At 48.2% G+C, this 16,089-nt stretch overlaps 3 protein-coding genes across 3 annotated transcripts; 2 read left to right on the top strand and 1 right to left on the bottom strand.

Annotated features, from left to right (window-relative positions):
- Nucleotides 1-751: 751 nt before the first annotated feature.
- TREMEDRAFT_63445 (uncharacterized protein) lies at nucleotides 752-9,436 on the top strand (the record flags this gene model as incomplete). The annotated part of the gene is made up of 14 exons (XM_007005722.1): nucleotides 752-1,507; nucleotides 1,558-3,549; nucleotides 3,594-3,768; nucleotides 3,814-4,003; nucleotides 4,050-4,170; nucleotides 4,359-4,969; nucleotides 5,100-5,272; nucleotides 5,323-6,309; nucleotides 6,353-6,653; nucleotides 7,143-7,791; nucleotides 7,813-7,856; nucleotides 7,878-8,422; nucleotides 8,534-9,316; nucleotides 9,363-9,436. The coding sequence occupies 14 exons, from the start codon at nucleotides 752-754 to the stop codon at nucleotides 9,434-9,436; spliced, it is 7,401 nt and encodes a 2,466-aa protein (XP_007005784.1).
- Nucleotides 9,437-9,978: 542 nt separating this feature from the next.
- On the bottom strand, nucleotides 9,979-12,450 carry TREMEDRAFT_63444 (uncharacterized protein; the record flags this gene model as incomplete). Its single annotated transcript, XM_007005721.1, has 2 exons — nucleotides 9,979-11,920; nucleotides 11,975-12,450. The coding sequence occupies 2 exons, from the start codon at nucleotides 12,448-12,450 to the stop codon at nucleotides 9,979-9,981; spliced, it is 2,418 nt and encodes an 805-aa protein (XP_007005783.1).
- A 1,752-nt stretch (nucleotides 12,451-14,202) lies between these two features.
- Nucleotides 14,203-15,750, top strand: TREMEDRAFT_32267 (uncharacterized protein; the record flags this gene model as incomplete). The annotated part of the gene is made up of 2 exons (XM_007005580.1): nucleotides 14,203-14,692; nucleotides 15,053-15,750. Coding segments are annotated over 2 exons (1,188 nt in total), but the record flags the coding sequence as incomplete, so codon positions are not given.
- Between the last annotated feature and the right edge of the window lie 339 nt (nucleotides 15,751-16,089).

The following is a 16,089-nucleotide window of genomic DNA, read 5'->3' as shown; positions in this document are numbered from 1 at the left end:
CCCCGATCAGTGGCGAGTTCATGTCCGTCGCGTGGTCGGCGTTTCAGTAACGCCGGTGGTACGTGCCTGAACTCAGGGTTTGTGGCAGGTGGTGCCCGTAGCCTTTTAGGGTGGTGCCCGAAGCCGGAGTCTGCAAACGCGCCATCAAGAAATAGTATGTAAGTGGCAGATGTCACTGACCCGAACTTTCGACACCAAATGGAGAGAGTACGCGTGTCTATTTTTTCCCGTGTTGGCTGGCTTTTTACCCGAGCTAATTTTTGCGGTCGGATTTTTCCCATACTGGGTGTCCGGTAACCCCCTTTGTTACCCGGATTCCGGTTTAGCTGGCTGGTTTCCGACTTGGTTGTCCGGTTTCCCTTCATAACCGTCCGGAATCCCCTCTTAACTCATGAAAGCGTCCCGATTGGTAATTTGACACTCTTATTGGTCTTATGACAATGTTAAAATATAGGATCCCAATTTTCACATTGATCGAATGCTGGAATCGTTCAATCGTGAGCAGCACCACGGATCCGATTGAAGCTATCTCGGAGTTAATGCGGTAATCGGGACCCAGCCTGACATAGCGAGACTGACAATTGGTACCTCGGTGACCCCTTACCCGGTTTTGATCCGTTTGATAATTTAACATCATTGTCATTGTCCTATCTATGAACTTAATCACACGGACCATCAGTAGTAGTAACCCCAGAGTAATGTACGTATTCACCTTTTCACTCTCTACCATCATCAGAATCTTTGTCTCACAATGTCTGACCACCAGCCTCGTACTCCGCCGATCGGAGTCGTTCCAGCTGGTCTTGTCAACCGTCTCACCACTCCAAGCAGGAGGGGAAGACCTCCCCGTGTGTCAGTCAAGAACCCGTCACGATCAGTCACCTTCCAGGAAAACTCGTCATTGTCCCAAGGTGAATCTCAATCAACTCCCCAAAATGGGACTCTGGACGCCTCTGCTGAGGCCAGTCGGCATATCCAACCAAATCGAAGGTCCAACCGTATACGTTCCAACACTAACTCCGATCCCATCACACCTTCCAAAGTCCCAAAACGACCTCATGGATCCTTGATGGATTCCACCAACCTCCCGTCTGTCAAGCGAGCTCGATTGGACCCAGACACTGGCAAACTGCCATCGTCCTTGCCGCCGTCCTCTTTACCATCGTCATCATTACCGTCGTCATCTATGCCTTCGTCATCTTTACCGTCTTCATCTTTGCCTTCGTCGTCCCTACCTTCCTCAGATCCTCATTATGAGAAGTGGGTTGATCACTTTCATGACCGACCTGATCATCGGATTGTGGGAGACCTGGGAGACTTTTCCAGCGATGAGGATGAGGATGAGTTGCCATATCATCCTCAGGCTTTGCCCACACCCTGTGTGACACCTGGTGTCCGAATCACAAAGGAGTTCCTGCGTTCCATGAAGGTGGATCTCAGCTCGGGAGAAGGATATACTCGCACGGAAGTCATGGCCAAGGATCTCATGCGCTTTTTTGAATCTCAGGTACGTCTTTCTCATTATTTGTAGTCTTGGCTTGGATGTTCATGTCGTAGCCTCACGATTACAATATTGAGAGGCATTCGTTATACAAGGAGGCCTCTATCGAGTGGCTTGACGGTACCGGTCTATATCCCAACGACATTCGTGCTCGTCGATGCACCGTCAGTGTCCCCAAAGACGTGGTTCGCCATTCAGCCGATCGGGTGATCTGGCGGGTCACCTACTCTTGTAACGGAGCATGCCAGACCGTTGTTGACAAGCCTGTCACACAATCGGCCCCCCCTCTCGCAAACAAGGACTCATTGGGAGTCCAACTATTTGAGTTTGCCAAACGTGTTTCAAAGAAACGAGCAAGTGCTGTTGTTCAAGGTACCAAGAAACGATCGAAGGTCCAGCCAGTCCAGGCTTCCGATTCCCCCATCCGCGTAGCTCAACACACATCTCTCACCAGTCACTCAACCAGATCTGCTGTATCACCAAAGCAGACAACGGTGAATATGCACATCAAGTTCCGCAAGTTGAAGGGGGGAATGGCTGAAGTCAACATCAAACCCGAGCCGGGGGTCCACAGTGATCAGGACGAGAGGGACGTCAGGGTTGTGCAGGACAATGAGGATGAAGAGGAGGTGGAAGAGGAGGAGGAAGAGGAGGAAGGAGAAGAAGAGGAGGAAGAGGAGGAAGAGGAGGAAGAGGAGGAAGAGGAGGAAGAGGAGGAAGAGGAGGAAGAGGAGGAAGAGGAGGAAGAGGAGGAAGAGGAGGAAGAGGAGGAAGAGGAGGAAGAGGAGGAAGAGGAGGAAGAGGAGGAAGAGGAGGAAGACGATGAAAAGGACAAAGATGACAACAATCACGAAGGTGACGAAGATGACAAAGAGGAACAGGACGAAAACATCGAAGAGGACGAAGAGGAGGAGAACAACGAAGAGGACGAAGAGGAAGAAGATCACGAAGATGGCGAAGATGCTGATGATCACGAAGACCATGAAGATCAGGAAGATCATGAAGACCAACGGTCTCATCAGCACCACAAAGATCGGGAACGTGACCAAGATGATGACGATGAACACAATGACGAAGATGACAAACATTACGACGACAAACACGATAAAGATGACGAAGACGATGAGGATGACGAGGACGATGAAGACGATGAAGATGATGAAGATGATGAAGATGATGAAGATGATGAAGATGATGAAGATCATGATCTTGATGAAGATCATGAAGATCATGATCTTGATGAAGATGACGAAGATCAGCAGAATGATCAGAATGACAAAGGTGCCAAAGTGGTTGTTCTACCCAAAAGGATCAACACGGCGAGTCAATCGGTTGAGAAAGGTTTAGTGGAAGGCCAATCGGGTCAACTTCACGGTAACGTTGAACAATCGGCCCACGCAAATCGCTCGGAAGCTCGGTCAGGTCAGCAAGATGATACAGATTGGCAATCGGACCGCCAGAGTCACATAATAGGTCGATCGGACAACGACGCGTCCTCGGAGGGTCGATTGGACAATGAAGGTTATTCGGAAGGTCGATCGGGCCGTGGGGTCTACCAGGAAGGTCAATCGGAGCATGAACACTACTTGAGAGATCAGTTAGACAACGGAGACCACTCCGACGGTCACTCGGACCAGGAAAGACAGACACAAGGTCAATCGAGCAATGAAGATCGTCGATCGGACAACCGTCATCACTCGAATGGTCAATCGCACGGACCACACCCCTCTAGAGCTCGCCCGGACCACAAAGTCCGCCCACAAGGTCGATCGGACCACAAAGCCCGCCCAAAAGGTCAGTCGGACACAGAAAACCCCTCGAGAGCTCAATCGGGCCACAAAGCCCGCACAAAAGGTCGATCGGCCTATCAAGGTGACGTTGCGGAGCAAGACCAACAGACAGCCAATGATGGGAAGGAAGGGGAACACGAGGACGAGGACAGTGAACATGATCTAGCAGTTAAGAATGGCAATACCATCCCCAAAGTGTCCAAAAAGTCTACTACTCCCAAACGTCCTAAACCTCACGATTGCAAGGCTATTCTCGTGGTGAGTCCACGGAATACAGGAATATAATCGCTGATCTGACATAGGTTCAAATGACCGCAGCCCAGTCTGTCACCCAAAGATGTACCGTCATCATGAAAAGTCCAGAATGGCATCCTCCCGCAAAGTCTTTGACCGAGCTACGGGTATCGCCATATCTTCGACGCTTGCTCCATGAAGCTGCGATGGGATTTGGAATGACCACCACTCGTCTCACTGCTTGTATGTTCCTCCTGTTTTCTTGAAGTCGGTTTTTGATGTGTGTAGGGTACGCTCAGAATGTCCTTGCCATGGATGAACATGCACAATGGCTTGCCGATCGCTGCTCTCACCGACTACCAACTCCACGGGACTATAAGACGGCTATAGAGACTGCCACGGCTACTGCAAGGATCGATCGCAGCCCATTAGTTGCTCTTGAAATTCTTGCAGAAAGACATCCTCAAGCTATCTTAGCGTTGGTTCAGTTTTTTTCACAATGTCAGTTCCTGACTGACTTAAAGATCCAAATTCCCTAATATACTTGGAGACAAGTCTACCAAGCTTACCAAGCGGGTGGCAGGTAGTGCGCGGTTTGAATGTGTCATTGCCCCTCGTTTTGCTCAAATCTGCGCCATCTTACAAGTGCATCGCATGGGAATGTATCTTGACTCTTCTTGGAGGAACAAGAATGCCTTCCGGTGTCCACTGAGCTTCCTAGTGACCATCAATCAGTATCACCGGATGATCCCTTGTATGTCACTACTCCGAAAAGTGAATTGTAGTTGACTTCCACAGTGGCTGCCATGATATCCAATCATGCTGATGAGGAGGCTTACTCCTTCATGTTGACTGAATTCAACAAAGCAGTACGCCAAACGGCTCAAGACGTTTTGGATGGGACATATGTCGTTGAGCATAGTGATATTCCTGCTGAAGATCTACGGAGAGCCTGTGTGGCGGTTGCGGAAGACGGACTTTGCCCACGCTTTGTCATGATTGACGGATGTGAAGCAGAGCGTACAAGTCTGCGCAAAGTCTACCCAGGAGTTCCTCTTCGTGGATGTCAATTTCACATGATGCGGGCTTGTCGCTCAAGAATCAGGTCGATTGTGGGTCGATCGGACGAGGGAAAGCGCAAGTGCGCTCAGATCCTCAATGCCATTCGAAGATGTCAACGTTGTCCAGACGAAAAGAAATGGGACCAGTATTACGAGGCACTTGAGGACCAAGTGAACGGTATCACGGGATCGACAGCATGTTGGTCACAGTTAGACGCCTATCTACAGAAGGAGTGGTTCAGCCACAGATGGAGAGATTTTGTTGTTGACTATGGCATGCCATATCAAGTCACCCGCGACGGCCCGTGGTCCACCAATAATTACTCCGAAGCATCTTTCAGAACATTTGATCGAGTTTTTCTAGGCTGTAGGTCCAATAAGAGGTGGGTTCTGTTCATAAGGATTCGAGTCTTCTAACGTGACAGACTCGATCGACTCTTAGCCATCCTGATTACTGCCTACTTTCCCTTTTACGAGCATGTCCCTCAACGAGACTCCAGGGCCGACCCCCAGCTTCAACGTCACTTGTTTGGTGGTCTTCATAGATGGGAGACTGACTGCATCCATCCTTGCCCGATCACTGCTGTACCCACTCAGTACCAAGATAAGTTTCAGGGGACTGTGTATCGGGTCAATCCTCCTCGGCGAGATCCTTCCTCTAGGTATCTTTCAAGACCTGCGTTTAGGTCAGTTGTGTCATCAAGTCAGTCCTCAAAGTCATCTTCTCTGAAGAAAGCCCACTACTGCGGCCATCAGCCCGATAACCAGCGAGAATTCTGTACCTGCAATTATACTGCTATCACAGGTAAACGTTGTACCCATCTCTGGGCCATGGCTACATACAAGCTTTGTGGGTCAGTAGGCGAATTCGAAGAGAATGCCGCTCGTATCGAAGACTTTCTCCTTCATTCAGAGTCAACAACATGGGCACAAGCAACAAACGTCTCAAAGGATGATGTGGATTACGAAGATCGTCGGGATTTCCATTCCTACTGGCATCAAGATGTCTTTCGACTGCCCAATCTGGCACAGGTTGATCTCAATCCCGAATACGTTCCGGCCAAACCTCCATCTGCACCAATCGCTTCATATCCTTTGCCTTCTCAATCATCCCTTGACCAGTCCTCTAACCACAAGGTCAACGGATCCCAGTTCCCTCCTGCAAAGTCCTCTTCGACTCCTGATTTGCATCTGAACCCTGATACCCCTGCTTTGAGTACTGGAGACGATGGTGGAGACTGGGTTCTTTCCCCAATCGGTCGCCGATTTCACACTCCTGACACCGATCGACCACAGAACACATCAAACATCGAACCCGCAGAAGATGGACCATTGGAATGGAGCCAGTCAATGCCAGGGCGGCCCGGTGCTACTCAGGTTCTGGATCCTGCTAGGTCCAAGGCAAGCAAGGCCAAGAGTGTCCGCAAACGTGTCAGGCGTGCCAAGATTCAAGACGAAAGGACGGAAAAGGGAAGAAAGAAGGGACATAAACCTCAACCTATGTCACCTTTGGGCATCATGAACACCCAGTATGACTGCTATGCAATTGCACTGTTCCAGATCTTGCTGCGGGTTGACTGGTGGGTGTCACGTTTGGATCAATCGATTGCCGAGGACCTCTCAAGCAAGTCAGATCCTTTAGTGGTAGCGATTCTAGACTTGCGACATTCTCTCCAGGGGGAGAAGGCTAGGTCGTTTCCCAAATTGCGCCAGGTGTTGGCCAGTGAGTCCTCTCTATCCGCAATGGCCTCTCACTGAAACTTTAGGGTGTTCGATCGTAGACTCAGCGGATACAATGCAAGATCCCGATGAGGTCCTGCTCAATCTCAACAGATATCTGGACGATCGCTTCAATTCTGATGCTTTCGAAACATTATCAACTGTCAAGGTGGAAGTTCGAGTAAAATGCCCCAATTGCGAGGAAGATTTGGTGGTGGATAGTGTAACTCATGGATCTTTCTACATCCATCCCCTTCCGGAATTGACTCTGCCTACATCAGCTCCTCCTTCGATACCCGATTTCTCCAGTATGGCATACATGTCATACAATGTGGGAGGAACCCGCCGGTGCGTTTGCAACAATCCTGCATGTGCATGGGCCAAGTCCAAACAGTCTTTCGAAGGTCACCAACGTTCATACATTGACAGTCACTCGGACATGTTACGATATAATGTCGTTTGGAGTGTGCTCCCCACTCCTGGTGTCAATCATCATCCATCCCCTATGCGGTTCAATATACCCTCGGAACATCGCCTTCATGTACTCCCTCACAATCCTTTTTATCCATCTCACCTTTTCAACTTGTGTGGAATCATCTGCCGCCATGGTCAAGACACGGAGAATGGACATTTTGTCACCCTATCAAAACACAATGATCTATGGTGGCTGATGGACGATGACAAAGTATCTCGTGTTAGTTCTTCATATGAGACTGAAGCTTTCAGAGACGGGCGATATCCAGTAATGATCTTCTACCAGCGAGATGGAAGTCGTTCCCTTCCTACAATCCGTATTCACCATTCAGAAGCTACATCCCTCTCAAATCTATCACCCAGCCTCCCATCTGCTGATCCTACGGCTTTACCTCTACCCTTATACCGTCCTGATCAGGTCACACCGTCAGCCACATCAATTCGAGAACCAGTGGCAAGTTCATTGCAGTCTCAACAGCAGACACATGGCACATCAACATCAATCCAATCACAAGCAGAGTTTGACTTTTCTTCCACCACGCCCATCAAACCTGACAACACAAATGTGGTCGTCACCGGCTCACCTAACGCTGTACAGGTCACTGGCGTGACGATTGATTCTCCACTTGGTGTTAGCGGCAGTACTCAAGAGAGGCAAATACATTCACATGGTCCTCTTTTGGTTCCTCAAATCACCTCCGGGCAGGCACCAGGCATCGCAATTGACAATGCACCCATACAGTCCATTCCTTCTGGACCCCAACTCCCACAAGATCACGATCTTCTGTCAACAGTCGGTGAAGTGGAGTCTCGTGGGGAGAGTGGGTGGCCCGCAAAGGTCGAGGATATATATGAATTCCTCAACATGGACCTCATTAATCAAGCTGGGCTGGTCGAAACCTCCAACGTGGCTCCGGCTGAGTCTTTGCTGGCTTCCACCAGTCATCCCTTTCATCCCAAAGCCAGTATCCCTCAATCGGGCCCCGAACTTGCGGAGCAGGGACTTCATCAGGTCAGTGTTGCTCCAGAACAGTCGGCATTGGTTCCGCAAATGTATCGTCCAATCTCGACAAATCGGTCAGTTCCACTGGAAATCAGCCATTCGTTGCCTCCTCACCAGTCTCAACCTCACCCAGCCCTAAATCCCATCGGAACGTCATTGCAAACTGCCGGCATTGAGATTCGTTCACATTCTATGACAACCACAGATAATGACGTGCCAGTCAATCCTCAGGCGGGCCCGATCGGACCTCCTTCGCATCCAACTTACCCCAAACCCGTGCGTCTTGCAATACCACCCATCATCGGTATCACCAATCCTCCGGATGTGAATACCAGCAATGCACCCGTGACACTGAGACATGACGACCCATCCTCAAAGCCAATGTCTGTTCCCTTGGAGACCAAGAATTCAACGGTCCTATCCTCTCCAATCGCCATAAATAGTTTATCAAATGATACAATCCACACGCAAACTACCACGACACTTACCCCGCCGACCGGGTCGGCTGACGCCTTGAAAAACAACCAAATGTCAAGTTCCGGTAGTCAACCCGTCCGTTCCTCCGCCCCAATCGGTATCACCTTCCTTCCTCAACTACAGCCTCCACAACAACCTGATTTCTCTCGTGAATTGAAAGAACGTGCGCAAGAAATGATCCCTTCTCCATTGCCAGCTGACACTATTGTACCCCCTGACAAAACGTCAGACTCAAGGTATCACGCCAGTCAATCTTCTGTTGGCTACAATTCAGGGCAGAGCCGGATCATTCCTGTCAATGTTCTTCCTGCTCTCGCAATGACACCTCTTGGACTAGACTATATGACACCGGTATCAAGGCCCATCGACGAACTTCAGCGTTCACTTGTTCCACCCTTGTCAATCAGCACCCGTGGAAATTTAAATACTCCAGATCTTGATGGTATCGTTGACGCGGCATTGGCAAGGTACTCCTCTATCGCCTTGAATGGGGCTCGACATAGGGACACGTCGCCTGTAAGCAACCTGATCATCATGGCCGAGCCCGACCAATTCGAGCACCCTCCTCTCGAGTTCACAGATACGTTTTTTGAGAACTTGACACGCAGAATCAAAGAAAAACCCGGTCGTCCGGGACTTTGGGGTCTACATATAGAAGGACCCAATCATAGCGTATTATTAGCACTGCAGGACTTTGAAAAGCTTCAAAGCCGAACGGCGTGGTGGAATACAAATATCATCTCTGCTATGTGTGCAACAGCAGCAGAATCAGAGGAGGTTGCTTGGAATCGGCAATGTCGATATGTCGAAGGCTTGCTCCGATGGTCCTCTCAAGGCAGCAGTGATCAATCCCTTAATATCTATTTCCCTACAAAACCTCGTCCGTGGTCATCTCTTGGCAAAAATGCTGATTGGCGTTCACGGGTGACAGTAGGAGTAGAGAATGTGGAAGCCAACACACATTTTGTTGCTCTTGCCATATTTGGCCCGGCCAAGCTAGTGATCCCGTTCGATGGTGCTGGTGGAGTATATGATAATCCTATTTTGAAGGAAGTGAGTTGCTTTTTCCTCTCTTACTGTGCGCTGGCAACTGACACAAACAGAAGTGGACGTCTCTTTTGGTAGACCGATTGGAGTGGGAGTTGGAAATGGACATGGTCACGGAAGAAGACAATAAAGGATGGATCTTTGCGCCGAATACAGAGGTGAGTGTCATTTTTTTGGAACATAATTATGACATTGACTGACATCTCTTAGAGACTGCGCAACGGACTCGGATGGGTCAAACAAGCCGATGCTGCCAACTGTGGTCCATTGGCGGCAGCGGCTGTTATTCTGTTGCTCCAAGGTGTCAAACCAACCGCTTTTCATCTAGGGCTGAAGACCGATACATATTCTCGTGAAGCTGCCGTTCTCCTACGAGACTCGCTGATGCTTATGTTCTTACGTGAAGTGGCGAGAGTAGCCCGGGACTCAATGAGTGGACTGGATCATTGGCTCAGAGATGGACAGGCAACAACCGAGTTGTGGTCATGGGTCGAAAAACGAAAAACGTTCAAGCACAGGCAATGGTTGTCGATTAAAGCAAGGCAGTGAGAAAGGGGGGCTGAGACAATAGATCCTTGATAATGCCTATCAGCTCATGTGATAATCTGATACCGGAATGCATGTCTCAATTGTATACTACAGAAATACGGCTTGTCACACAATCAGACACAATTAGAAGGATCCAGGAATGATCTGAGGTGGTGGGACCGCTGTATGTTCAGCCGCATTGGCCGCATGTTCATCGGTCGGTGGCTGAATTTCGTGTGGATTGGCAAGCCGATGAATATCTGATTGAGGTGTCGTATGAGCCAAGGAAGCGTTTCCCTCATTTTCCAAAGGATTTTGCACGTGTCCGGGACTGAGGCGCAGAGAAGCATTGTGGTTGACTGATGACAGTGGATCGCTTACATCTGAAGAGAGCTCGGGGACATTTTGGAGAAACTGGGGAGGTTGAGGATCCCCTGCTGAGAGAGAGGTCATAACTTCGCCTGCTGGGTTTGATACTTCGGCTGTTTGAGTCTCATGTGAAGAAGATTGGGAAGAACGATCGAGGGTCAAGGAAGCAGGGTTGGTGTACAGAGGTCCCGATTGTGAAAGGTTGGCAGTCAAGGGTGAAATATCAACGTGGGTATGAAAATGTTCTTCCAACGTGTGTACTTTTGACAGAAGCTCGTGAATGGTACCCTGCAAAGACTGGACCTGGTCTTGCAGCTCTGTCACCTCCAAGGCCGCATCATCCAGTGCCTCATCCGCCCTGGCTCGTTCTATCTTTGCCTCTTCGCACTGCTTCTGCCAAGCTTGACATTCGACCTTTGACTCAGAGTTTGCACGAACCGCTGCTTCCTTCTCCTCCAATGCCTTATCCCTCTCGGCAAGCGCCTGCGCCATCCTCTCATCCAGAGCTATAGCTTCTTCCTGAGCTGTCTGCGCGTGCTTTTCCAGAAATTGCACTTGCTTCTTGACCTCTTCCAACTCTTTCTCCTTCGCCTGCAGCTTCTGGGAAGAATTGATGAGACGAGCGTCTAGTGTACGTAGATGTGAAGCATGCTTGTCTCTTTCATTTCGTACGTCTGCTATTGCAGCGCGATCTCTTTCAGCGTTTGACCACGCTTGTCGACACTTGGTGAAAAGCTCATCTAGGATAGCGGTCGTCTGTTGACGCGTTTGTTTGAGAGAGATGAGATGCTGGGTCGCATGATCCACAGGAGCAGACAAATGACTTTCTAGCGTTGCACGCAATTTAAATAGTTCATGGGATGGTGTGAAGGAGTCAAATTTGGGTAACAGAGTGGATCGGTCTTTGGCAGGAGTGAGAGATTCGTTGTTGGCTGGGAAAGGAGGGAGAGAAGACGGTATGATAGATTCCACATGATGCTCTAACTGAGGAGTCGGCAAGGCCACGGGAGCCGGTATGGTAAGAGGAGGCATCTGCGGAGGCACATTGACAGTCACAATAGATGACGATGAGGGAGGTGGAGCCAGGGATTCAGGTATCTGGCTGGATGATCTTGACTGACGTTCACCATGATATTCACGCCACTTTGACCGAGTTCGAAGAGGCTGAGAGGGCTGTTCATGCTTCTTGGGATGAAGTGAGGCGTCGGATTCAACAACAGAAACCGGACTTGCTAGAGATGGTTCGTGCGGCTGGGAGACAGTGACAAGTGGTGGAGGATGAAGTGGTTGAAGCTGATCCACAGGATCTGAAGTTTGATGGGGTTCCTCGCTGTTTGGCAATGGCGGAGGTAGTTGGCGATCAGAGAAGATGAGAGCGTCTCCCTCGATAGTTTTTGAAGGTGCTTCGGAAGGCTCCTGAGATAGATGTGTCCGTTTACCGATCGGGAGTTCCAATTGGGCAGTGTCGGCTTTACGTTTGCTGACGGCAACGGAATCTTTGATGTTTGTGTGATCGTGATCTATCGGTCCAGCAACTTGTGACGGCGAGTTGAGCTCTTGCAACCGCAGAGATCCAACAGAGCAAAAGCTGTCCACATTGGTGTGACATGCCCAACAGGCAAAAGGGATTAGGGAGCCAGTTTTATCGAATTTGTATCTGAAGATGAGGGTGGGGAATTTTCGACGCTGGGCGTTTGGACAGGCGTGATTTTGATAACTGTTTTGTTAGCAAGCACTCTATCTCATCATAGAAGACAATGATTGGACTTACGTGTAAAGAAAGGCTGGCAAAGACCCCGTATGACACATGAAACCACTTTCTCCTTCCACGATACAGGCGGGCCCACGACTACCTTTATCTGGAATTGGATCAGGTATCCAACGACTCAGTCCAAACCTGGCCGCCACTGTGGGGAAGAATGCAGAAGGACAATGATCCCAGGGTTGGATACCTGAACTAATCTTTTCCTCAACTTGCCTGGTAGTTTCTTTAGAAGAGAAAACCGGGTCCGAGGCCTGGAAGGAAGTTTTCCACTCTTCTGCGGCTTTTGCGATACGATCGGAAAAAGCAGGTAGAGGGGAAGAAGACTTGCTTGGGAGTGGAGTTTTGCTGGCGGCTCTGCGAGAAGAACGTGCAGGGGTAGGAGGATCTGCAGGAGTTCTAGGACGAGGGACTGCTCGACGACGAGACGGGGTACTGGGGTCCTTGGGGGGAGGGGGATGTGTCGCAGGAGTTCGGCGAGACATATTTGACAATGAATGGTAGCCTTAGAGGTTACGGGTTCTTGAGAGGAGCTTAGGATATGTGTTGAGATGATGATGGAGTGACAAGTAAGTTGTAAAGAAGATATTGATGGGGAAATAAAAGAAGGTCGCCACACTGATGGTGTGTCATGTATGGTACGAGGGTCTATTGTTCTCACTCCAATATGATGATAGTTTGCAGGTGTATAACACCGTCACCGGGTCTTCTATTGACTTGTAACTTTCGATTGGAGTAGATTGGATGCATACCGACATGCGAGACATGTTCGATCGTGACCTGGAGGTCCAAATCGATGAGGAGAGACGTTTCAAGTTAAGTGTCTTATCCGGCTTCTAAGCTCTACATTCCGACCATTAAACGCACCAAGCCGGCTTCTAAGGACGGTATCCGGTCCTCTGGGTCAGTCACCGGCCTTTCAAACCAGTTCCGTCGTCTCAAACCAGGAACCGTAGTTCTAAGTCAGATGGCGACCCGCGGAGCCACGATGCGGAGTCGCAATCTGGAAACCGGGGAACTCGGCAAATTAGTGGTGTGTTAATACTTGCTGAGACGGGATTAAAGGTTTTCGCAGAGAGTACGATCCACTTTACGCCAAGAAAGACAAAGTGAGACGGTCTTTCCGGGTATCTCGGGGAGGAAAGATCCTCCCATTTCTCGTTAGTCGCATCATGCATCAAAAACTTGACATCCTTTTTGTGATGCGCACAGCCAAGAGCGGTGCTGAGGAGCGGGAAAAAAGCAAAAAAAACAGAGATGCGCCCGTCACCGGTCAGGGCGGGGGGTGTAGAGATGATGAGACGGCCGAACGAGGCAGTGAGTGAGTACGAGTTGATGATGCAATGCAACTTTCTCTACTACTCTTATATTCATCTTCTCCAACCATTGTCCTGGTACTTACTGTTCATTGTTGGTCACTTGTGGAAAGAAAGGTGGAGAAACCGCCACGAATTTCCAGATTCGGTCGGACCGCGAATACCGGGTTCTCGTACGGCTTGTTACCGGGTCAAATCAAAGGGGCCACGCACACAGGAGGGTACAAGGGTTCAAGGTACATGGGGGAGAGGGGGAGAGAGAGAGTGAGCTTTTTAATGCCAAATAAAAACCCTATTCTCACATTCGTGCCAAATCAATTCCCTTCTTGCACCATCGAAACACGTTTAATTTCATATATCATTTGCGATTGAAACAAGTTTTCGTCACTTACGGTTTAAGGAGGACCATAAGGAAAGGATTGGAATGACCAATTTCTTGATTCAAAACAGTGAGGAAAGATTTGAAAGAAATAAAAACAATTTGAGATTATGGAAATGGAACATGAATCTATACCGCCCGGACCAAGTCCACCTGATCCACCAAAGGTATGTCATCTTGCGTCATTTCATCCATTTTTTCTCCTCTTTTCATATATATATATATATATATATGAAACTTCTGTCTCCGTTTTCTGTCTTCCCCCATTCCTCTTCTTACGTATCACCTATGTCATTGTCTATTATGGGTCTTGTTTCACGAAATGATCCTTGATTTGATATCAGGTGATCCAGGGATGATTTGTAATGGATGAGGTTGTCATAAAGTGACATGACTCACTCGAATCAATCCATCAATCTTGAAAGTTTGCGAGTGCGTAGATAACTACAAGTAGTATGATACGAATAGAATATCGGGATGATGTGAAGGAGATTTAAAAACTCAACGAGACTTACCAAATTGACTTCACACTGATTAAATAGAATCGACCTGAACCTCGTGGTAGAAAACCAAACGATAAATTACCTTTATCAAGAGCAAGAGAAGTTCAACGTGCATTCAGATTACGTCGAGCGGAACATTTAGCAGCATTAGAAGAACGTATAGCTTTATTGGAAAATGAAAATTCTCAATTACGTTCATTATTACAATTACCTCTTGCCGAAAGGGAACGTATAGGTTCAGGACCTACAGGACGTGGGAAAAGTTTAAAAGAAGGTGGTGTACCAATGTCAGAAAGAGTTAGAGCTAGGAAAGAAGCTAGAGATAGGGAAAGACGTGCAAGAGGATTACCACCTATAGAATCAACACCAACACCTACACCTGGACCAGGTGATGAAAGTGATAGAAGTATGTCTGAAGATATGAGAAATTCAATGACCGTTTCTCCCGACTCGAATTTAGGTAGTTCTTTACCTAATTTATCAAACATGACTGGATCTTCTTCTTTATCCGGTATGACCATGGGAATGGGTGGGATATCAGGAATGAGAGAAGAAGAAGGTAATGGTGAGGGTGGTCCTTCAAGAATTGCAAATCGTATTACCACAGCGAGTGGTAGTGGTAGTGGAGTAGGAAGAGGTGGTGGTGGTGTTGGAGTTAGACCTGGGGATACTATAGAAAGATCTTTATTCTCTTCATCAGCAATGGAGAATGGTTTCGATTACAATTTATCAGTACCATTCCCATTATCAAATATGATGTCTTCATACGATTTTTCAACTTCACCTTCAAATACTATGGATCCAACTTCATATTTGAAATCATCAAGTCCTGGATATATGTTTGGTATTTTCGATTCACCTTCTGGAGGATCAAATTCGACATTATCAGGTCAATCTCAATCTCAATCTCAATCTCAATCTCAAATCCAAACCCAAACCCAACCTCAACCTCAACCTCAGTCCCAACCTCGACCTCAACCTCAGTCTCAACCACAACCACAAACACATCGATCAAATACGAATATTGATCCTCATTCCTTAACGCCAAATTCCACTTCACTCACCAACCGAAATTCCCTTTCTAGCGGATCGGCTATAGGAGGAAATCCAATGAATTCAACTATCGGAATGACCGTTACTTCTCCATTATCTATCACATCATCACCACCTGCTCCTCAACCAGATTTATTAGCAAGACTTAAAAGTTGTTGTCATCTTTCTGATTCTCACGTCGTGAACGATCCTGGTCTTTTAACTTTCGCAGCTAGATTATGTCAATCTTTCCCTTGTCAATTCAATGGAGTTCATCCACCTTTAGACTCAACGAGTGGAAATGGGGATGGGGATCATATGATATTGGAAGATAGTTGGAGAGCTTTGAGAAGTCAATTAGATCCTGGAGGTGCAGGTGGAGCTGATTCGGAGAATAGGATTAATACGGGTAGAATGGCAGGTGAATTAGTCGTTAGGGCAGCTGCTGGAAGAGGACAAGGTGGTTGGGTTTTATGTAGGTATAGAGAGGGAATGAGTGTTAAGAGAAGTTTGGTGGCTAGTTTGATACAGGGTTTGGGGGGAAAGTTGGAGTGAGTCAACCCTGGCTGCGATAAGTTGGTCCGGTAAATGATTAGGGCGAGATCATAAATGGTCATGGTGTATCACCTAGATTAATCAGGTTCGGATGAAGAAGGGGATGACCCGTTGCAATGTGCTATCGAAAGCGCAGAGTAAAGTTTAGGGCTGGATCATATGTGAGGGTACACGAGTGTATGATGGAAGTGACGACAAAAGATGGATGTATGAGGAAGAAAAGCAATGGAGATTTTGAAATCGCAGCCAAAAGAAAAAAATAGTGTATTGCAAGAAATAAACGAATCATATCCATATCGCTGGTCGATCATGGCCATGGTCAAGGGAGTCTAAAGTAGA

Source organism: Tremella mesenterica, assembly GCF_000271645.1.
Source record: "Tremella mesenterica DSM 1558 unplaced genomic scaffold TREMEscaffold_8, whole genome shotgun sequence".
NCBI lineage: Eukaryota > Fungi > Basidiomycota > Tremellomycetes > Tremellales > Tremellaceae > Tremella > Tremella mesenterica.
The sequence above is the reverse complement of the archived record's forward strand: the minus strand, read 5'-3'. Positions and strand labels throughout refer to the sequence as shown.